Here is a 24595-nt window from a genome sequence, read left to right on the forward strand (position 1 = left end):
GAAAAACTAGCCGGGCGAGGTGGCGGGCGCCTGTAGTCCCAGCTACTCGGGAGGCTGAGGCAGGAGAATGGCGTAAACCCGGGAGGCGGAGCTTGCAGTGAGCTGAGATCCGGCCACTGCACTCCAGCCTGGGCGACAGAGCGAGACTCCGTCTCAAAAAAAAAAAAAAAAAAAAGAAATAAATGCATGCGCAAGAAAGGAGGGTAAAAATCAATGTAAATAACAAAAGAGATCATCCTTTTCCTCAGAAATCTAAATGTATTTGGTTTCCAACTGCTATAATTACTAGGAGTGTTAACATATTATCACAAAATACTTTAGGAAAGTTATTGAGCGAAAAGGGATGATAAAATGAATTTATTCTCTAAGGCTTCAAAAAATCTTTTTTATTTAAAGCAGTTTATCACTATATGTTCTTTACCCCCACAAACAGCCATAAATTGAAAATAAGTACAAATAAAATTTAACATCAGAAGAATATTAAAAGGTATAGTATTCCTTTAAAGCCATAAAAGTATTTTTTTTAGTGCACTGAATTACCTCACACATCTACAATATTTACTTTGCAAGTCTCCACTGCGGGTAACATTTTTGGTCTCTTTTAACTTACATATAATTTAACTGATTTTAATTGAAAACATCACTCAACTTCATTAATAATAATTTAATATATATATATATATGTATTTTGGAGACAGAGTCTCACTCTGTGGCCCAGGATGGAGTGCAGTGGGGTGATCTCGGCTCACTGCAAGCAACCCCCACCTCCCAGGTTCAAGCGATTATCCTGCCTCAACCTCCCAAGTAGCTTGGACTGCAAGCCTGGCTAATTTTTGTATGTTTAGTAGAGATAGGGTTTCGCCATGTTGGTCAGACTGATCTTGAACTCCTGGCCTCCAGTGATCTGCCCACCTCAGCCTCCCAATGTGCTAGGATTACAGGTGTGAACCACCACACCCAGCCAATAATTTAATGATTTTAAAATTTTACATAACTGTAAACCATGATAAACTTTCCAGAAGTTACACAATACTGCTGCTGGAATCACTACACCTCTACAACGTTTTCACGTTACTATTAAGTATGCCAACGAATTTTGATACTGCCATAAAAACCCACAACTATGCTGTAAATCATATATTCCTTTTTGTAGTTTATTATTGGTTCTCTTGGAAAAAATTTTTTCACAATTGCTTTTAACATAGCTTTGAAAACATTTTTTTAAGGTACACTTAAAAAAATAGCTTTCTATAATCTAGCACAATGAACTTTTCTGTCTTCTCTAAATTCAAAGTATTAAAATAGACCTATGTATTCCTTAATCCAGAGCTGTTCAACAGAACTCTTAAGGTGATCAAAATGTCCCATGTCAATGCTGTCCAGCATGGCAGCCACTGCCCATACGCGGGTACTGAGCACTTAAAACGTGGACAGCGGTAAGAGCTGACAATACTAGAATTGTGTAGAGAACTAAAATGAGGGATAGGAGTCAGAAGATAAGCATTCAGATTAAAGCAGACACTAGCTGAGGAAACATGAACATCTGTATATTGGGTACAATAACACTTTCCATCCCTAACTCAACGGGTCATTTTAAAAATAAAGTAGGGCCAGGTGCGGTGGCTCACGCCTGTAATCCCAGCACATTGGGAGGCCGAGGTGGGCAGATCACGAGGTCAGGAGATCGAGACCTTCCTGGCTAACACCGTGAAACCCCATCTCTACTAAAAATAGAAAAAATTAGCCGGGCGTGGTGACAGGCGCCTGTAGTCACAGCTACTTGGGAGGCTGAGGCAGGAGAATGGCGTGAACCCGGAAGGCGGAGCTTCCAGTGAGCCGAGATTGTGCCACTGCACTCCAGCCTGGGTGACAGAGCGAGACTCCACCTCAAAAACAAAATTAAAAAATAAAAATAAATAAAATAAAGTAAAATGGCTGGGCACAGTGGCTCATGCCTCTAATCTCAGCACTTGGGGGCTGAGGCAGGTGGATCATTTTAAGCCAGAAGTTCAAGACCAGCCTGGTCAACCTGGTGAAAACCTGTCTCTACTAAAAATACAAAAATTAGCCAGGTATGGTGGCATGCTCTGGTAGTCCCAGCAGCTACTCCCGAGGCTGAGGCACTAGAATCGCTTGAACCAGAAAGTGGAGGTTAAAGTGAGCCAAGATCACATCACTGTACTCCAGCCTGGGTGACAGAGTGAGACTGTCTCAAAATACATACATACATACATACATAAATACATACATACATACATTGAAATAATTACATGAAAAAGTGCTTAATAACTCAAAAATGCTCTACAATGATATTATTAGTAATACTATTCATATTTTAACATAGTTTTTATTTTGTTTAAGATACCTTTATAATCAACATCAGTTCCTTCTCTATAATTAGCACTGTACTATGATAAAATAATAATCCACCATCGTTGCCAACCTCAAAGAAAACAAGAAGAAAGGTCCACCATTTTTAGAGATTTGGTAAAGCAAGAATGTTGTTTCAGATCTGAAATTTAAAGTTCTCCATTGATTATAAGAAAATCCTTATTATAAGGTTTATATTATAAGACTTATTATAAGGATGAACCAAAATTTAGTGTAGAATTTTTGTAGGGCTTCTATGAGGTTCCCACACAATGAAAACATACACCGAAACAAAAATTTATAGTAAAATGAACATTCTCCTGATGCTGGAATCCAAAGATAAGGTTTCCATAGCAACAAAATGGAAATTCAATGATGCTAAGCAATAGCAACAAACAATTGGACACTTGCTATAATTTGCAAATCAAAGCTCAAGCATATGCAATTACATTGTTGATATTATTTACTAATATTTGGAAGTATATTGCCAAAAATCTGTTTTTCTATAATTGAAATGTACAGGTTTTTGGACTCTGCAGATATATAATCTTAGTCCAAATTTACAAAACGTCCAAAGCCTCTGAGAGGACAAAATAAGGATCTGAATTTTTTTAAGTTGCTCCATGAAGTTACTGAATGGTGATATAATAGCTCAATATTTATAATGCATAATGCACAAATAACACACCATAGATTCTTATATAAAAACTCAATCCTAGAAGATAATCATATATCAACCTATGATTTCTTTATTCTTGCATATAATCTCAACATATTATTTTAAATTATGATAATCATGGAAATATTTACACTGTAAGAAAGTTATTCTTACTGTCCCCTCTATGAAGCAGAAGAGGAAAAAAAAGCAGGGGGGAAAGTGAACCTAAGAAGTATGAGTAGTTCTCTAGGTGTTTAATTTCCGACTCAGGCCAGCCTGTCCACTATAAATATTAAGTATTGGAAAAAAAAATGAAGTAATCTTAAAATTTAAACCAGACAAGGAAGAACCACTTAGTGTCTCCTATAACTAGGCACTTTATATACATCATTTTTTAATACTTATAGTCTTTTGAGCCAGAAGTTATCCTCATTTTTATTAAAAAAACTGATGTGCCTCATGTAGCTAAATAATACATAGAGAGCTAATGGGTGTCAAATATAGGATTTAAACCTAGGTCTGTATGATTTTAAAACTTGAGGCCGCCGGGTGCAGTGGCTTATGCCTGTAATCCCAGCACTTTGGGAGGTCGAGGCGGGCGGATCACCTGAGGTCGGGAGTTCGAGACCAGCCTGACCAGCATGGAGAAACCCCTTCTTTATTAAAAATACAAAATTATCTGGGCATGGTGGCACATGTCTGTAATCCCAGCTACTAGGGAGGCTGAGGCAGGAGAATCACTTAAACCTGGGAGGCAGACGTTGTGGTGAGCCGAGATTGAGCCATTGCACTCCAGCCTGGGCAACAAGAGCAAAACTCCGTCTCAAAAAAAAAAAAAAAAAAACTTGAGGTCAGCCACAGTGACTCATGCCTCTAATCCCAGCACTTTGGGAGGTCGAAGCAGGCGGATCAGGATGTCAGGAGTTCAAGACCAACCTAACATGGTGAAACCCCATTTCTACTAAAAATACAAGAATTAGCCAGGCATGGTGGCATGCATCTATAATCCCAGCTACTCAGAAGGCTTAGGCAAGAGAATCGCTTGAACCTGGAAGCGGAGGTTGCAGTGAGCCGAGATCTCACCACTGCACTCCAGGCTAGACGACAGAGCAAGACTCCCTCTCAAAAAAAAAACAAAACAAAAACAAACAAAACTTGAATTATTTAGTAGACGAGTGATTTCACCTAGGCTTTGAAATTACTAATCAGATTTCCAAAAGGAAATTTGGAAAATATAGGTAAGGTTACTTTTTTAAAATTTTGCCAGTTAGGATATTACTATCAATTCCTATCATTTTTTTAAAATACACATTTTAATATCTATGAAGAAAAGAAGTTGAGAGGCAGAAATGGGCTTGGCACAGTGGTTCATGCCTGTAATCCCAACACTTAGGGAGGCCAAGGACAGAGGATCACTTGAGCCCAGGAGATCAACACCAGCCTGGGCAACATAGGGAGACACCATCTCTAAAAAAAATTTTTTTTTAATTAGCTGGGTGTGGTGTCACATGCCTGAGGCTGAGGTGGGAAGACGACTTGAGCCTGGGAGATTGAGAATGTAGTGAGCTGTAACTTTGCCACTGCACTCAGACTTGGGCAACAGAGGGAGTTACTGTCTAAAAAATTTTTTTAAAAAATGAGGGGAGATGTTAATGCTTAGGCATTTTACAACCACCAGGTCATGAATCAGTGCTGCTCATGATGGTATTTTCACACTAAGAATAATGTTGTATGAGTATATATTCTGTATGTGTTGGTATAAAGGTTTGGCAACTTTATATCAACATTTTAAAGTTTCATTTTGTTTGCTGAACACTCGATAAATTTGGTTATGTAGTCTGAGAGGAGGAATTCGAGGGAACCGTTCTTCCTTAGAGGGAAAGAAGAATTTGGAGTTTCTAGAGCACAAAAGGAAGAAAGGGTTGCACAAATATGAACATAAAGAAGAGTGAGCCTTAATATATGGAACCAGGTATTCTACGGGGAGAAGCATTGAGTGAACTGTGGGCATCCTTGTTGAAACCAGTTATGTGTTTATACATAACGTGTAGAAACAGAAACCCAGGAAGCAGGGGTTGCCATAAGAACTTACAGCCTGCTGCCCTAGAAACACAGAATTCTTGGGGAGATTTGGAATTCCCATAGGGTGCAAAATTGTGGGTTTGAGCCTATCATATCTAAAACTTGAAGCTAAGATTTCAGCATGAATTTGTCCTTCAGATCAACTGGCCAGTCATCAAAGAATGGTTCTAGTGAAAAAGCAAGTACTGGCACTGTTGAGGGAGAAGGCAAGATACAAAATAACGAATGCTGCACACAGTGAAGGCCAGGGTAATAACCTGAGGAGACAGGAGATAGGATGTGGTTACTGAGGTGGGAATGAGGGATGGAGAAAAGTGACAGAACAAAATGCCCCAAAATGCCAAAAAGGCAATAGAGTATAAGGATTAAGAGGAATTTGTGTTCTCAAGACAGAGAGATCTTGGATATGTATCTTGGTTCAAGCCAGTTCCGTGAGCACAGAGAAGTTACTTAACTTAAAAGGAAGTTTAGCTTCTGATGTAGGTGCGCTAGCTCACGTCTGTAATCCTAGCACTTTGGGACGCCAAGGCGGGTGGACTGCCTGAGCTCAGGAGTTCGATACCTGCCTGGGCAACATGGCGAAACCCCGTCTCTACTGAAAATGCAAAATATTACCCGGCCATGGTGCTGCGCACCCGTAGTCGCATCTACTCGGGAAGCCAAGACACGAGAATCGCTTGAAGCCAGGAAGTGGAGGTTCCAGCAAGCTGAGATTGTACCACTGCACTCCAGCCTGGGCAACAGAGCACTACTGTCTCAAAAAAAAAAAAAAATTAAAGAAAGAAAAAAAAAAAGAAAGTTTAACTTCTTTAATCTTCAGCTCTCTTGCCTGTAGAGATAAGAGCCTTACTTCAGCTGAGTTGTGTTTGAGATAGTCTCACTCTGTTGCCCAGGCTGGAGTGCAGTGGCGTAATCTTGGTTCACGGCAACCTCCGCCTCCCGGATTCAAGCCATTCTCCTGCCTCAGCCTCCCGAGTAGCTGGGATTACAGGCGCCTGCCACTATGCCCGGCTAATTTTTGTATTTTTAGTAGAGACGGGGTTTCACCATGTTGGGCAGGCTGGTCTCAAACTCCTGACCTCAGGTGATCCACCCACCTCAGCCTCCAAAAGTGCTGGGATTACAGGCATGAGCCACTGCACCCGGCCTCAACTGAGTTGTTTTAATGATTAAGTAACATCAATATGTATTCATTCTCATTTGTTTTTCATAATAAACATTACTATTATTACCTACTTCTGTTGTGTCTGGTGACAGCTCCTTCTGTTGGTAAAAATTCTCAGTCTGAGATGTGGGAATTCAATTATTATACGACTTACGGTAATAAAATTATGTACCTGCCAAGGGAAAAATGATATACTGCAGTTCTGCTCCCTCATAAATACCAAAACAAAAGCAGAAAAAGTTTAAGTAACAAATTAAAAATGGAAGATTTTCAGACATGAGACTATTATTTATTTAACAACCATTAATCAGCAGCCACTGTCAGAGAGAAGGGACCACTTCCTTTGTCCTCTGAAGGTTTGTTGAAAATCACTGAAAAGAGGCAGATAAATAGAAGAAAAGGCATACAGATTTATTTGATCATAGTTTTATGTGACACAAAAGCCTTCACGATGAAGAGCCAAAAATACAGGGGAAACTGTCCTTTTTTACACATAGGTTCAACAAAGTATGGACAGCCGTGCAGAAACGTGATTGGACAAAAAGGGAATGATCTAATGTTAATAGACTGAGATCTAATGTTAATAGACGGAGTGGGGAAACCATGCAAGACCTGTCTCATTTTTTTTGTGTTTGTGTGCCTCTCTGAGTATGTGTTCTTTACTTTCGGGTATGGAGAAGGATTCTAAAATAGGGATCTCATGATCTATGGTCAAACAAAGCAGGTCAGGTAATTTTTTTTGTGACCAGTGTTACACACACACAAAAAAAAAGGGGAAGAAGGAAAAGTTAGAATAATATTCTTAGGTTTTATGACTGACTTTTTAAAAGGGGTTCTGCATTGTGGAAGACAGTGTGGCGATTCCTCAAAGACCTAGAGGCAGAAATACCATTCAACCAGAAATCCCATTACTGGGTATATGCCCTAAGGAATATAACTGGTTCTATTATAAAGATACATGCATGTGTATGTTCACTGCAGCACTACTCACAATAGCAAAGACATGGAATCCACCTAAATGCCCATCAATGACAGACTAGTTAACGTAGTACATATACACCATGGAATACTATGCAGCCATGAAAAAGAATGAGATCAGCCAGGTGCAGTGGCTCATGCCTGTAATCCTAGCACTTTGGGAGGCCAAGGAGGGTGGATAACCTGAGGTTGGGAGTTCAAGACCAGCCTGGCCAACACAGTGAAACCCTGTCTTTACTAAAAATACAAAAATTAGCTGAGTGTGGTGGCACATACCTGTAATCCCAGCTACTCGGGAAACTGTGGCAGGATAATCTCTTGAACCCAGGAGGCAGAGGTTGCAGTGAGCAAAGATTGTGCCACTGCACTATAGCCTGGGCGACAGAGCAAGACTTCATCTCAAAAAAATAAAAATAAATAAAAATAAATAAAAGGAACAAGGTGATGTCCTTTGCAGGGACATGGATGGAGCCATTATTCTCAGCAAATTAAAGCAAGAACAAAAAACCAAATACCGCTGTGTTCTCACATCTAAGTGGGAGCTGAATGATGAGAACACATGGACTCATTGAGGGGACCAACACACACTGGGGCCTACTGGAGGGTGGGGATGAGGGCAGAGAAAGCATCAGGAAGACTAGCTAATGGATGCTGGGCTTAATGCACCCCAGAACTTGAAAGTTGGAAATTTTTTTAAAAAAAGGGAAAAAAATTTAAATTACATTAAATAATTCTAGCCTATACGCAAAAAAGAAAACAAGATATTTATGTAATTAAAAATACATTTGCAAAAAGGCAGTGAATGGGCTGCACAATAAAATATATACATCTGAAGACAGTGAACAGAAAGAAAAATAAAAGCGATCTCCCCAAACAGAGAAAATTTAAAGAAATAGGAAATACGAAGGTAAGTTTAAAGACATAGAAAACAGTCCAGGTGATCCAACCTATGTTCGTGAAGTGTTTAAGAAAGATGTTGTAGGAACTATACAGAAGAGGGGTCAGGGAGAAAAAGACAGAAACAGGAAAGAAGGAAGGAAGGAAAGAATATAATAGAAATATAAACCTTGTCAATGTAAAAACAAAACAATACAATACAATAAATAAAATCAGTGCAAGGGAAGTGAATACTGGAAGTGTACTGAAACTCTCATTTTTGTGCAGAGTTAATAGATGCTGTGGCTCTACAAATCAAAACATAGTTGTAAAGGAAACTACCAGAAAAAAACTAAAAATAATAATGTAACTAACACATTTAGGAAATGAAGAAGGAAAAACGGAATTTGGTTATTGTCTTTTGTAAACCACTTATAAATCACTGGGTTAATGCATATGGTCTAAAGTTGATAAATCAAAAATTTAAAATTATAACATCAATTCTAGAAATAATAAAGGGCAATGTGACTACTTCTGGGGAGTAGGACTAACTGAAGGGAAAGTACTAAGGAAGAGATCTTTACTTCTAATTTTACACATTTCAGTATCTTTTGATTATCTGTGCATATGTATACACGGATTATTTTCAAAATTTTTTAAAAAGTTAAGCAATGTAAGAGTCTATGACTACTGTCTTTGATGCTTCTAAAAGATTATATAACGAAGCACTTGGTGAAATCTAGGTCCTTCCAGAATTTACTTCACTAAGTGCTAACATTTGGTGTTAAAACCACCATAAACAATATTTTCTTGCTTACTGTAAAACTGTTGTTGAGGACATTGTTTATGCATGAGTTATTGTTCACTGTATTGGGGGGTCCTTGGGTGAATCTCTTTCAAGGTCAGTGCTAAATAAAGCTTGCTTCTGCTGGGGAAGAAAGAAAAGGGAGGTGGTGGTTCTGGTTTCTATGACCCACCTTTAAAAAGATGGATTCTAGTTTATCTGGCTAGCCTTGGAGGAAAAATGAAACGGAGAGACAAGAGGACGAAAAAAGGTAAAAAATAAAACAGCCCTTTTGTTTCTGAGACTACTTTAAGACCTTCATTGTAGAGTATTGTTTTCTGAGTCTCAACACTGCTATGTGCAAGTTACTTTCTTCAGGACTAAAGGGCTAAAGGGGTAAAAGATGAAGATAAAAAACAAAGTCCTTTCCTTCAAAGATTTTAAGCATTAAGCCTAGAAGAGAAAATGAGGCAGGACATAAACAACTACAGTACAATGCAATATATAATAAATGTCATGAGACAGAAAATATTCTTAAGTTTTGAGGAGAGACTGGACATGAGTAGGGGAAAATAAGGAAAAAAATAAATAAGCAAAATTTGAATTTGGTCTTAAAGAAGTATTCCAGTTGATAGAATGTAGTAAAAATACAGGTGAGGAAAAATCACTAATCATAGCATGCCTGAAAATGTAAGCTGCTTACATGAGTAAGACTTAAGAATGAAAAGTATTTTGGGGCTACAACAATGACAGCTTGGATTGCCTAGCTAAGGAATTAGGACTATATCCCACAAGAATTAAGGAGTCATTGAATGCTAGGGACAAATTCTGAATCTAGCAATTGTATATAGTTTAAATAAAAGCAGAATAAGACAAAAGAGGTAGAGGTAAAATATCAAGATATTATAATCATCCAAATGATAATGAAGGCACTTAGACAATGGCAAAGGAATGAATGAATTCAAGATACAGAAGTAGAAGAAACAACTGAAGAGGCTGAAGCAACAATAGTCAAATAAAAGTGACTAGCAGATTTCTAGCAGCCAGGGGAAGAAATAGCTTTTGGAAATTTAGAGAAGTCAGGTCTGGCAGATTGGTCATATAATTCCTTTTTTTTTTTTTTTTTTTTTTTTTTATGAGACGGAGTCTCGCTCTGTCACCCAGGTTGGAGTGTAGTGGCCGAATCTCAGCTCACTGCAAGCTCTGCCTCCCGGGTTCATGCCATTCTCCTGCCTCAGCCTCTCGAGTAGCTGTGACTACAGGCGCTCGCCACCTTGCCCAGCTAGTTTTTTGTATTTTTTAGTAGAGACGGGGTTTCACCGGGTTAGCTGGTCATATAATTCTTTTTCAAATCTGTTCATTTATTTATTCAAGCATTTATTAAGCATAAGCTATATGTCAGTTGCTAGGGACATAAAGAGGAGTAAGACCTAGTTCCTGTCTTGAAAGTAGTAGAGACATGTAACAATTACCTTATTAAGTGATATGTTCAATAACAGGAGCTGTAAAATTGGAGGCTAATTTGCAAATGTATCAAAATGCTGCATGACCAATTTCCTAAATTTATTAATCAAAAATATATCTTCAGTAAAAACTTTATTAGATATAAACATATTCATATATTCAATAAATATGATTTTCTTATCAGAATTTTAAGGATTGTCCAATTTGTCAAATGCTGTTCGGACAAGCAATATTAGTATTCTTAAAGTTAGAATCAGCATTTGCAAAGATAGGGAGTATGGTTCAGAGAAATGTAAATAGTTTAATATTCTAGAATGTAAGATAAATAGGGAGAAAAATCAGAAAACATTGGGGTCAGATGATGAAAAGTACAAATACATTTTATTCTATAATTGATAGAAAGTTGCTGAAACTTTCAAGCAGGAGAATCCCTAGAATTCTCAACCTAGAATCCCTTTTCAGAAAATAGTCTATCCCAACCTCACAAGAGGTTTCTTGAAGCCATACTGATACCAGAGAATCTCATCCCTCAATTGCCATAGTTAGATGGATCAGGGACACATGTTCCACTGACTAAGGCCACTCAGATTTTCTCATCTAAGAAGTTAAAATTGTGACATATAGCAACTCAGCCAGCCAGCTGTGGTCTATGTGCCCTGAACTTGTAGAGTTAATGTAAATTTAGAAGTTAGGAGTGCCACTCAGAGACCACAGGCAAGAGAGCAAAGAGAACCAGTATATACAGATACAAAGCAGTACACATACTTAAAGAAAAGAGAACATGTAGCCCCAGAAAGAAAGCATCCAGTTTCCTGTTTAGTACTCATGGGATCTGGCTATACATCTTATCCTTAAGTGATAACGTCCCCATAGCTTTCCAAAAAATCCAATTTCTGCTTAAGCTAATTTAAGTGGTTTTCTATTTTTCACAACTGTTACTAAACAAGGTTTTGGTGGTTAATCAGATTCTGGTGGTTAATCTGAAGGATAAATTAAAAGAAAAATAGACTAGAAATAGGTGGAACATTTAAGGTAGAAAAGGAGTCACCAAACAAAAGCAGTAGTAACAAACAGAGGCAGGTATGATGAAAGAAAAGTAACCAATATTGTACAGGGTCTTCAAAGTTTAATTAACATTAGTTTCAGGAAGCTGGAGCAGAATCAATTTCCTCTAAAGACTAGAAGCAACAGAATGTCATGATACCTTTAAGAAAACTATTTCAACAGAATAACTGAGACAGAAGTCATATATGAGTAAGTTAAATAAATGGTAGACAAGGCAACTAAAAAATTTCTTATAAAAAGAAAGAAATTTGAGGGTACAACACTATTAAAGAGTATAATAAAAACATGAAACGTGAACTTATTTTTAAGCCAAAAGCTAGTGGATAATGAAAAGCCCCATCCTGCAAAAGAGTAAAACATGATATTCCAGAGGAAGCAAAAGTCCAGGAAAGTATAACCTTAGCAAGAAGAAGCAATTTTTCCTTAAAATTCAGTAGAAATAAAAAGGATGGCTAAAATTCCAAGAAATTTGAAAGTAAAGACAAGAAAACTTGAGGAAACTCACAAGGTTGAAGAGCATGTATCACTCACTACATAGAGATGAGTGATATGCTGAGAAGAAAGGAGCAGGAGTAGGTTAGATGACAGAAAACAGCATAAAAAGTATGAGCCACAACTGGAGAATGGGATGGGTGTCAACAAGAGCTAAGACAAGGATGACTTTTACTGACCCAAAGCTTCAGGAGATAAAATTTAAAAAAAACCCAAAAGAACCACCAATTGATATAATAAGGGAAAAGTGAGGTATTACTGAGCTAGGTAAGGATAAGTTCAGGTACAGTTCAATACATAACCTAGCTTGATGTAACTCTAACTGGCAAAAATTTATCAAATTTGCAAGTCAGAGTTAGGCTAATAAAGCTATTTGCAGATGTTTCTATCCTAAAAGTTGAAAAGTGCTCTATTTTAAATTTGCATTATAAAGAAGTCTGGTAGACATTTCAAAATAATGTTTTTAAACATTAAAATAACTCAGACCTATCTCCATATTCAAAAATCAAAGCTATTAAATAAACAGCAATGAGATGCCACGATATACTTATTAGAATAACCAAAATCCAGAACACTGACAACACCAAATACTGGAGATGGTATGGAACAACAAAAACTCTTATTGTCGGGAATACAAAATAGTTCAGCCACTTTGGAGGGCAGTTTGGGAGTTTCTTACAAATCTATTCTTATCGTACAATTGGACACCCTGGTATTTAACCGAAGGAGTTGAAAAGTTGCATTCACACAAAAACTTACATAGGATGTTTACAGCATTTTATTCATAACTGCCAAAACTTAGAAGCAAGCAAGATGTCCTTCAGGAGGTGAATGAATAAACTGGGGTACACACAGATAATGGGATATTATTCAGCACTAAAAAGAAATAAGCTATCAAGTTATGAAAAGACGTGGAGGAAAATTAAATGCTTATTTCTAAGTGAAAGAAACCAATGCAAAATGGCTACACATTGTATGATTCCAACTGCAAGAGATTTTCCCAAAGACAAAACTATGGAAATTGTAAAAAGATCAGTGGTTGCCAGGGGATGGAGGAGAGGGAAGGATGAATAGGCAGAGCACAGAGAATAAGCTTAGTGCAGTGATACTATCCTGTTTGATACTATAATGCTGGATACACGTCATTATATATTTGTACAAACTCATAGAATGCACAACACCAAGATGTGTGCACTCTGGGCTCTGGATGATGATGATGATAGGTTCATCAACTGTAACAAAGGTACTCTCGTGGGGGATGTCGATAATGCATACGTACATATGTAGGGACGCAGGTTTTTGAGAAATCTCTAGACCTTTCTCTCAATTTTGCTGTGGACCTAAAACTGCTTTAAATAAATGAAGTCTATTAAAAAACAACTCCAGATAAGCTGACTTAAATCTGAAAAATAAAACTGCAAAATTCTTAGCAGCAAACTTGTGTGACTATTTTTAAACCCAGGATAGGGAATAATTTATTTAAAAGGGCATGAAAAGCAATTACAGTAAGTCCTCACTTAACACTTGATGGGTTCTTGGAACTGTGACTTTAAGAGAAACAATGTGCAGCAGGTCCCTTAATAAACCTGTTTTGCTCAATATCATTTCTTTTCTTTGAGACAGGGTCTCACTATGCTCCCCAGGTTGGAGTGCAATGACCTGATTCCAGCTCACTGCAGCCTTAACTCCTGGGCTCAAGTCATCCTCTCACCTCCACCTCCCAAGTAGCTGGGACTACAGGTGTGCATCACCACTTCGGGCTAATGTTTCTTTGTTTATAATTATCACTTCCTTGTAACATTGATGAGAAAAAAGAAACTGGTTTCCTTATACGTTGTTTTGCTTAAAGTCAGTTCCCAAGAACCAATCAATGACATTAAGTGAGGACTTACTGTATGATAAACAAAGGACAAATTTGACTTAAGAATTTTTTTTATCAAAAGATGCACAGCAATGACAAAAACTGTATTTAGGATTCTGAGTTTGTAAATACTAGTAAACTGTGCAGATGATTAATATTTTGCTTTATATCTAGTATTAAACCTGATCAACTCCAGCATTTTAATGGCAAGCTATGAAAATACCTAAATAACTGCTCACATAACCTTACAGAATATACTGCCCTTTAAACAAAAGAATAAAATATTATTAATGACTAATAATAAGTAGTTTGCAACAGAGAGATATGGAATTGGAAAATAAGCAATTGATGAACTGTATAATTTTTGCTATTTCTTTGCTTCTGAATTTACTCGTTAACTAAATCAACCTAGCATTTCAGCGCCTAGTATGTGTGAAGCAACACACTATTTTATATAACTTCCTATAGTTGTTCATTTGGATAGTGTACAAATCCCCAGGCCATAAACTATTAATATAACTTTACCCTTTCTATGCCAAATGTACAATAGATAGTAAATGCAAGCCTGTTGATGATAATGATGTAAATTATTCCAAATATTTGCCAAAGAAGGTAAAAGCATTTAAAACTGTCCCTCCCACACAACCCCAATAAAAGAAAGTGAAAAAGTTAGGAACTGAAAGACATTCACAATGTACACACAGGATTAACATAAGCAATATGAAGAACTCTTATAAACCAATAAGAAAAACAAAAATAGGCAAGAGACATAAATAGGAATTTCACTGAAGAAGCCACATGAAAAAGGCCGGCAAACATAAAAAGAAGTGTTCTACATCAGTGACAACCAGGAAAATGTGCATCAAGACCAAAAATAAGGCAACATTTTACACCCTTTTGATGTGTAAAACTTAAGAAGAGAATATCAAGTGTAGGAGAGGATGGATAACCAAAGGATCTTTTATTTCATATATTGCTAATATGAATACAAATTGGTGCAACCATATTGAAAGTTCTGCATCATCTCTTAAGTTGAACATTCACCTACCCTATGAGGTAGCAATGCTACCTCTAGGTGTATAATAGGAACTGTGGCACATACACAGTAGGAAACATGCACAGACTGTCCATAGGATCTTTGCTTATAATTACAAGCAAAACAAAACAAAACAAAAAACAGAAAATAACTGCCCAACAAGGGAGAATGGATAAATATCCAAACATACACCAAAGGAGAGTTAATGAATATTTTACTCAATGAAATATTATACAGCAATTTAAATGAATGACTATAGCACCATGCAAAAATGTGGATCAATCTTATTTATAACAGGTGAAAAATCAAGTTCAAAAAGATTATATTCACCACAATTCTATAAAACAACTGAAAGATGTTTAGATTTATATGTCCAACTGTACACAGTAGTCTCCTTTTATCCACCGAGAGACCCTCAGTAAATGCCTAAAACCATGAACAGTACTTAACAGTATACACACTTTTCCTTTAACATGCATACTGATGCTACAGTTTAATTTATAAATTAGGCACAGTAAGCGTTAATCAACTAATAATAAAACAGAACAATTATAACTATACTGTAATTACAGTTGAGTGTGGTCTCTCTCAAAGTATCTTAGTACTTATAAATATCTTACAGTACTATACTGTACTCACCTATTTTTGGACCACAGTTGACCGTGGGTAACTGAAACCGTGGATAAGGAGGGACTACTATATAAGGAAGAGAATGAACACAGGACTCAAAAATGATGACCTAGATGACAAGAAGGTGGAAATAGAGGGATAGAATAGAGGAAAACTATAGGTAGGTTAAAGTTCCTAGCTTGTTTTGAGAAAGGGGGAGTGGTGGTCCATGAGTACTTACTAAAATGATTGATAGACAGATGATTAATCTAAGCAGTGTGCCTAATGTTTAATACATTTTTTAAAAATCCAAAAGTTGCATAAAATTTGTTCAATGAAAATTCTGAAACAGGGAGAACAAACACCTCCTTAGAGAATCCCTAAGGTAGCAACTACAGGGAAGGGAAAACAACATGATTAATGTATAAAATATACGATACTCAGGCCAGGCACAGTGGCTCACATCTGTAATCCCAGCACTTTGGGAGGCCAAGGCAGGTGGATCGCTTGAGTCCAGCAGTTCAAAACCAACCTGGGCAACATGGCAAAACCCCATCTCTCCAAAAAAATATAAAAATCAGCCATGCATGGTGGCTCACACCTGTAGTACCAGCTACTCGGGAGGCTAAGGTGGGCAAATCACTTGAGCCCAGGAGGCAGAGGTTGCAGTGAGCCGAGATCATATCACTGCACTTCAAGCTAGGTGACACAGCAAGATCCTGTCTCAAAAATAAAAAATATATATATATATATATATATATATATATAACTTTCAGCACATGTATTGGGTGGTATGTCTTCTATAATCAAAAATAAATTTCAAATTTTGTCATAACTACATTTCATTAAATTAAGGTATATATGAGCCAGGGCAGTAAAACTTTCACCAATTTGATAAGTCACTGTCAAATTTCCAAAAGAGAGAAATCCTAACAGTATTATATAAGTCTTGGATATCCACTCATCTTTATGAGGCACTTCAACACTACCTTCACATCTAAGGTGTTTACTGTCATCAAGTACACTGTCCCATGCTTTCCTGATCTTCATGTTTTACAGGCAATATTTATGTATATAATGTTACACAAATTTCATTTTTGTGATTGCAAAAAAAGGCAAGTATGATAACAGAGCTAGTTTCAAACAAGATGTTATCAGATAAAATTAAGAGAAGCTAGACATGCATCAAGATAAAGGTTCTCTATTTCTGTTTCATTAAGGAATTACTTTTTCATTAGTATATTTTTCCCACTCTAAATTTTAAATCTTTTTGAAGCTTTTAACCAGTTTTCAACTTTGCTGTCAAGTTTGAACTCTGCTGTATATCAAAAGTTAATCATGTTAAGTGTCATATACTCTAGAGTAAAACTGGTTTTTAAAGTAATATAGACATTTGACAATTATCAGCACACTATGTTTTATGAGGGAATAATGTATAATTAACTGTTTTATTCAGATACCATTTATGATATAGAAGTAACATTATTTTAGGTGATGTTTACAAACTACTACTCTGTTTAAAAGTAAACATGCTTCTGATGAATGGCATGAAAATTTACCATTGCCAAATTCGAAAAGCAGAAATAAGAGAGCCCAAGGAATCAGATGCCTAGCTCTGGGATAAAGAGATGATGTCTAGAAGGTGTCCCTACTTCTCCCTATTTCAACACTATGTAAATGGTAGGAATTGCATGACCCTAGACCTAATCTCTATAATAATAATGAGAGATGACAAAAAACAAAAACAAAACATTGTAGAGCCATCATTTAGTAACACTAGTTTAACACAGAGACTTTTATCTTGGTAGTCAAGAAATATTTAGAAAGTTATTTAGCATGTTTAATTCAGTAAAGTATGCGCTGCAAATTACAAACATCATGGTAGTCTATAAGAGCAGCATCAAACCTAAGCTGAAAAAACACACGGTATTGATATATCGTTCAAAGAAATTGTTGCTATACTTCATTACTGTCTATTACTAAATCCATACTACTGCATTTTCTTTGAGACAGGGTCTCACTCTATCACCAAGGCTGGAGGTGCAGCCGCATGATCTTGGCTCACTGCAACCTCCACCTACCAAGTTCAAGCGATTCCTGTGCCTCAGCCTCCCAAGTAGCTGGGACTACAGGCGCACATCACCACACTGGGCTAATTTTTGTATTTTTAGTAGAGACAGGGGTTCACCATGTTGGCCAGGCTGGTCTCGAACTTCTGACCTCACGTGATCCGCCTGTCTCAGCCTCCCACAGCACTAGAATTACAGGTGTAAGCCACCGTGCCCAGCCTGCATTTTTCTTCTTAATAAAGCAGTGACTCATAATTGAAATATTCTGAGATTTAGAAAGTAAAAAAAAAAAAAAAAAAAAAAAGCTAATTAGATCCACTCATCTAAAACTAGTGGCAAGAAAAAATTTTTTTACCCTACTGTGATTTCTGTCTTAAAATTCTCTGAGCTTCATTTTTCTTCAAAATTCTAGTAAGTAAAATGAGATGAAAAAAAAGAAAAAATGGACTCTATGGCCATGGGACTTTTAGGTGGGAAAAGTCTGTCAGTCTTTAAGTGACAGAACTATGAGCAACTTTTATTTTCTTTTGTGATTTTCCACATTTTCTGGATTTTCCGTAATACATGTGCATTACATTTCTAATTTGAAAACAATGTAAAGTCTGTCTTAACTACCCGGCTTACCTTCTCATACTACCTACCATCCCCCAAACCACCCTAAAATTGTAATCCTCCCAACTCAGACCTTCCACTTTCCAGTGTCACTGCAAAATTAGACGCCACCTTCTAATTTTCCATTAAATGAGTAAACTACCAGTGTGCTATATGGAAGAATGATGTAACTAGTATAGCAATCCCTTTAGTACTTTTAAAGGGAATATTTTTGGGAGACGGGATTAGAAATGTAAATTAAAGAAAACTACATAATTTCATATGTCAAAGATTATAATGAACTTCTCTTAAAATAATCTAGACATCCCTCATCCTAGGTGACAAATGGAGCCTTCTCATCAATGTATTGCGCACCTATTAAGTGTCAAACACAGAGCTAGGTTACATATGAGCATAAAATTTTAAAGCAAAGCACAGACAGTCTACAGAGTAATGTCAAATCTTTTGGGAAGTTTTGGGCAAGCATGTGACACCTTTCATGAGAAACAGTAATTCTTAATGAAGAAATCCTGTAAAAAGATTATTTGTACTATGATTCTTTGTGAAATATTAGACCGTATTTACAATAATAAAACACTGCTACATTATAGACTACCAAGTTGAATGTAGAAATCATTTTTCCTTGTTACAGATGGAGCTAACAAGTTAAGTTAATATTGGTAAATTACATTTTTGGCCAATCTGTAGAAAGTTCACACAACTGTAACATTAGATGCAAAATATTTATAGTTCCCCAGAACTGTGGCAATTTAAAGAATGGTACAGTGGGGCCAGGAACAGGGGCTCACACCTGTAATCCCAGCACTCTGGGAGGCCGAGGGAGGCAGATCATGAGGTCAGGAGTTCAAGACCAGCCTGGCCAACACAATGAAACCCTGTCTCTACTAAAAATACAAAAAATTAGCCAGGCGTGGTGGCAGGTGCCTGTAATCCCAGCTACTCGGGAGGCTAAGGCAGGAGAATCACTTGAACCTAGGAGGCAGAGATTGCAGTGAGCAGAGATCGCACCACTGCACTCTAGCCTGGGTGACAGTGAGAGACACCATCTCAAAAAAAAAAAAAAAAAAGAAAGAATAGTGTAATGGGAAACATACAGACCTGGGTACCTGGGTTCAAACTCAGACACACAATGTAACCATAAGCAATTTACTTAATATTCTTGAACTTAAGTTTCCTGATCCGGCCGGGCGCGGTGGCTCAAGCCTGTAATCCCAGCACTTTTGGGAGGCCAAGACGGGCAGATCACGAGGTCAGGAGATCGAGACCATCCTGGCTAACACGGTGAAACCCCGTCTCTACTAAAAAATACAAAAAAAAAAAAACTAGCCGGGCGAAGTGGCAGGCGTCTGTGGTCCCAGCTACTCGGGAGGCTGAGGCAGGAGAATGGCGTAAACCCGGGAGGCGGAGCTTGCAGTGAGCTGAGATCCGGCCACTGCACTCCAGCCTGGGCGACAGAGCAAGACTACGTCTCAAAAAAAAAAAAAAAAAAAAAGTTTCCTGATCCACAACATGGAAATAACACCTACCTTACTGGATTGTTGTAAAGATCAAATGAGGGGTATAGGATATTAAGTACAATGTCTGATATGTAGCAAATAATTTTTAAAATGTTATTTGTACTCTCTTGTAATTATCCTCTAGTACAATTATCTATACTCTCTTCTGGAAAGCAAAAACCTATCTTGTCATCTTTGCATCCTCCAACATAGCTTTGGTAGATACTACATAACGGTTTGGTGAAATTAACCCCCGTAATTTAAGGGTAACTATCTCAACTTTCCACTTGAGCAAGTTACCTCTATCTAAATAAAATCTGCTGAGAATGGAATTTAAAATTCCCAGACCAACACTTTATTGGGCATTTTGATGAAGAAAATGAATCTCCATAATCAACGAGATAGCTTTATTAGTACACTGCTCAATATTTGGTCTGCATTCTACAAAATTACCATTGTAGCCAACACTTTCATTCTGAGATTCTTTACAGTTTTCATTAATCCAGGTTGCTTGGAAATAAACTTTAGTTTCTTTGGCATTGCAAAAATGTCTTAAGTTTTCTGCTATACTTCAAATAAAAAATAAAGAGAATACAACATAACTAGTTATGAGATAAAAATTATAAATTGGTCATTTTAAACAGCCAATTTTTATTTTTACTACGGTAAATATTCTTCCTTATACCTTGAAACCTTTAGCCACCAAAGTTTATATAGTTTATTAACGCTTCCTTTTTGAATAAGCCTCCTGAATTACTACCAATACTTAAAAACATTACTCCATGCTATTACAGTAATTAACAAGACAGAATACTGTAGTTTCAGATTTTCTTACTTTGCCTTTCCATGACCAAAAGCTAATTCCAGCTCAAGCAGTGGAGTATTTCAAGTTCTACAATTTGAAAAAATAATGAAAAGCGGGATATATTTCTAAACAAATGTCAATTTCATTAAAGATAGGTTGTAATATGTAACTTTCAGAGTAAAACAAGTATTCCTGAGACAGGATACATAGCAAAGTAACAGTTTTAACCATTAAATACATCTTAAAACTGGCTACAAAATTTCTTAAATACCTAAAATCTGTATGGCAGAAAAGAATTAAGAATGTCATATTAGCCGGGCGCGGTGGCTCACGCCTGTAATCCCAGCACTTTGGGAGGTGGAGACGGGTGGATCACGAGGTCAGGAGATCAAGACCACCCTGGCTAACACGGTGAAACCCCGTCTCTACTGAAAATACAAAAATTAGCCGGGCGCGCGGGCGGGCGCCTGTAGTTCCGGCTACTCGGGAGGCTGAGGCAGGAGAATCACGTGAACCCGGGAGGCGGAGCTTGCAGTGAGTGGAGATCGCGCCACTGCACTCCAGCCTGGGCGACAGAGCGAGACCCCTTCTCGGGGGAAAGGGAAAAAAAAAAAAAAAAAGAATGTCATATTAAACAGTATTTCAGTCTAAGTTCAAACAATTTAGAAGCTTTTAAAAAACCTGATTTTTGAAATGAAAGTTTAATAAATACTTGGTTACTGTACACTAAGTTTCAGGACCCAATGAAATAAAATGTTTGAACAGATGGAAGTATTTGGTGAAGCAAACTTCATGACTATCTTTAATGTTGATGTAAGTAATATTCTGAAAAATTTTAATAAACATGATAAAGTTTAAATGCAATAATTTTTATCAAAACTGGGAGTCAAATAAACCAAAATGACTTGGATATATGACAACCTATAAGGTAACACTTAATAAAAACTATTCTTTTTTTCTGGAAGGGGTTATATTTCAGTTTATCTAGAAGCTTAACTTTAGGTGTTCCTCTATTTTGGTCGTATGTCTAAGTCATCATATTGAAAATTTCTTCCTTCTTTGCTTGCTTCCTTGTTATTACCAAAATTGATATTATTAATTAAAAGATCCTAAATATTGTATTTTAATACACATGAAAATATAATTTTCAGTTCCAGTGCCGAAGTAGGTGTCTTTTATGCCAACTTTCTATAAAATACAAGTAACAATTCCAAATATATTATAACTCTAACACTGCTCAATTCAAAAGAAAAATGACCCTATCATCCTTCTCAATCAAAACCAAAGTATGTTTTTCATGGTTCAAGACCAGGCAATGTAAAGTATTTCTCATTTGCCTCACATCATCTCCATTTTAAAAGCTGATGCAAATTATTTACATTAATAAAATAGTAAATTACATTCATTTAGCAAATGTGGTATGCTGTAAGATCTGCTTATAAAAGGCTAACTGTAATTAAAATATTACATAGCAACATTTTCAATTATATGAAATTCAGCTTTGCATTACAAAAGGATTCTAAATGTGCAACACTGCATTGGTATACATTGTTACAACCTCTATTTTTGTGGAGGAGTATCAACTATTATACCAACGTTTTCAACCTTACGTCTGACTGCACAAGAAACCAAACTTATAAAGAGATTTCTTAAAAAGTGCATTTAAACAAATTTAGATGCAGTTGCAATACTTAATTTTGACATCAAGAATCAACTGTTTCAGGATTTCTAGATTTAGTCTTTCTTTAAAAAAAGTAACTGTCCAACACACAAAAAGACACGCAAGCATGCTATTTTTTCCCTAATTCCCATCTACAATCTTCGAGTAGCTAAAAGATAACTATATTAAAATAAAGTAAAATAACTTTTAAGTCAAAAAAGCATGAACTTTTAACATCTTTGTTAAAATTCAGATGTAAACACTTCTGGAACACTGCCAAGTAATGAAAAACCCGACAGGGTAGCTTAAGTCCCCATGTACAACACAGAGATTTAAAAACGAAAATCGTGCCTACATCATCAAATATTTAGCTGGAAATGGGAAAATAATAATACTGCTACTGGACATGGACTTAACTAAGCGATCTATTTTGCTCTTATGTTTTGCAGACATGTGGTGCCCAATGTTTTCCCTTAGTCGACTGCTTTCTCATTAGTAAACAACTTATATAGCTCTTTCTCTGGTGCTCAAATGAGAGGGAAAATGAAAGCCTGAAAACCATCAGCATCTGAGCTTCCGGATCTGGGCAGGGGTAGCCGAGAAAGGCACCGTGTATCTATCACTTGGTTTAAAAAAAAAAGAAAGAAAGGAAAAGAAAAAGATAACCCTCAAAATAGAGGAAAGAAACTCTGTCACCTGAAAAGGGCTGGCGAAGTGAAACAAGCATTTGGTGAGACTCATTTTTTTAAAAAAAACTTGTCTAGGGGCTGGAAGTTATGGGGGCGCTCTTTGTGCGGAGTCTGAGGGGAGGGGGAGGGACAAGAAAACAGCTTGGGAGTCATTCAAAAGAGTTTAAGGAGCCGAGTACGGAGGAAAGGCGAGGCGGGGCCCAACCGCGCGAAGGGAGGGGGCGACAGGGGCGTTCGCGGGCAGCTCTGACACCGCAGGAGGGGGCGACGGGCCGGCCTCTCCAGGGACTGGGCGAGAGCAGGCTCCAGCTGCAGCAGGGCTGCAGAGACGGGGTTCCCTCTGGTAGGCAGAATCAAAGCAAAGCGGTGGCAGGCCAGGACTTTGGCGGGGGAGAGAGTCCGGCTCCCGAGGGAAGCGGTTCCCCGAGGGAAGCAGTTCCCGAGTGACATTCCGGACTTTCCGCACTTAGCGGGCTAGGGGCGCGGCGGCCGCAGGGCTTTCCTTGGTCCCCGACGCCGCGCGGGGCTCTTTCCCTGTCTCCTCCGCCAGCGACTCTCGCCAGGGCCGCGGCCCTTACCTGCAGTTCCGTGAGCATAATCTCCCCCCGTTCGGGGTTGGACGCCATTGCGCTCCGGTATGGACTCCGCACCTGGAGGCGGCCGCCGCTGGCAAAGGGAGAAGGCGGGACGGGGCTCAGGTTGGGGGGTGAGGAACGGGGAGAGAAAGAAAAAAAAACCCAAAAACTAGGGATTCATGGAGGCGCAGCCCCTGCTGGAGGCGCGGCTTAGTCCGTCCGGTTCATCCAGAGCGGCGGGGAGCGAGGGCACTCGTAGCGGGCTTCCTCTCGCCGCCCGCCCGCCGCCGCCGCCGCCGCCCGCACGGGACTGTTCGCCTAGTCGCTCCCTCTGGGCGACGCCAGGAGCCGCCTCAAGCCTCTCCGTGCGGGGCGCTGCGGCCGCGGCTGCAGCTCCTCCTGTCGCACCATTTGGCTGTCACCGTGTCGCAAAAGCGGCCTCACTTGGCGGCTGCCAGCACACGTGACGGCGGCAGTCACTGCCTCTCATCGGGCAGGGAAGGTGGGGCAGAGGGGTTCCCCAGGGCTTGCAAGGCGAGGGGGCGGGGCGGCTTCCGACCGACTCCGCGGCGAGGGCAGCCATTGGACTCGGCTGGGGTGAAAATGAGGGGAAAGGACTGGGCTCCAGTCTCTGGGGAGGCGGGAAGAGGAAGAAAACACACACCTACTTTCCTGCTGCGTTAACGGCCTCACTGTGAACGCTAGAACTCGGGAGCCTGCTCGCTGTTGTTTTTTTAGTCTTTTTTTTTTTTTCTTTTTCTTTTTTCCCCCCAGTTCCACCTTGCCGAAGCTTGGGCCTAACTTTAACAGGCACTTTTCTAACCTCCACAACCCAAAAAGCTTCGGAACTCAGATCTTACAGATTATTCCTCTGTTCTCCCTTTGCCCCGCCATCCCCATCAACCCAAACTAATAATCTTGCCTTTTGCTCACCCTCTTTTCCCAGCCCACAGCGCGCCTTCTGGACCAGTTAAGGTGCACAGCTTGCTAAACGGGTCTGGTCTGTACTTTTCATGAAATGTAAGCGGCTGGATCCCTGGCAACTTTTAATGCACAGCCTTTAAGATGCCTTTTTCTTGAGGCTGAACTACTGTTTCTTGTGCTGGAGAACTCTAGAGCTGAGAATTAGCTGGTTTTTTGGATTGCTTTAACTTTATTTAAAGAGGGAAGAGGTGGGAGGGGATTACCCACGGGAAAGGAAAAAAGCCAGCTTTCCTTGTCGTGGTAAGCATTAAAGCTAACCTGACTA

At 38.5% G+C, this 24595-nt stretch overlaps 1 protein-coding gene across 4 annotated transcripts in view; it reads right to left on the minus strand.

Annotated features, from left to right (window-relative positions):
• PKN2 (protein kinase N2) overlaps positions 1 to 23860 on the minus strand; it is a 162391-nt gene extending 138531 nt beyond the window's left edge. For all 4 annotated transcript variants that reach the window (XM_023208195.2, XM_023208180.2, XM_023208189.2 and 1 more), the window contains exon 1: positions 23350 to 23860. In XM_023208195.2, the coding sequence (XP_023063963.1) occupies positions 23350 to 23397 (48 nt within the window). In that variant the 5' untranslated portion in view covers positions 23398 to 23860. The remainder of the gene's footprint in view (positions 1 to 23349) is intronic.
• Between the last annotated feature and the right edge of the window lie 735 nt (positions 23861 to 24595).

Source organism: Piliocolobus tephrosceles, chromosome 1 (genome assembly GCF_002776525.5).
Source record: "Piliocolobus tephrosceles isolate RC106 chromosome 1, ASM277652v3, whole genome shotgun sequence".
Lineage (NCBI taxonomy): Eukaryota > Metazoa > Chordata > Mammalia > Primates > Cercopithecidae > Piliocolobus > Piliocolobus tephrosceles.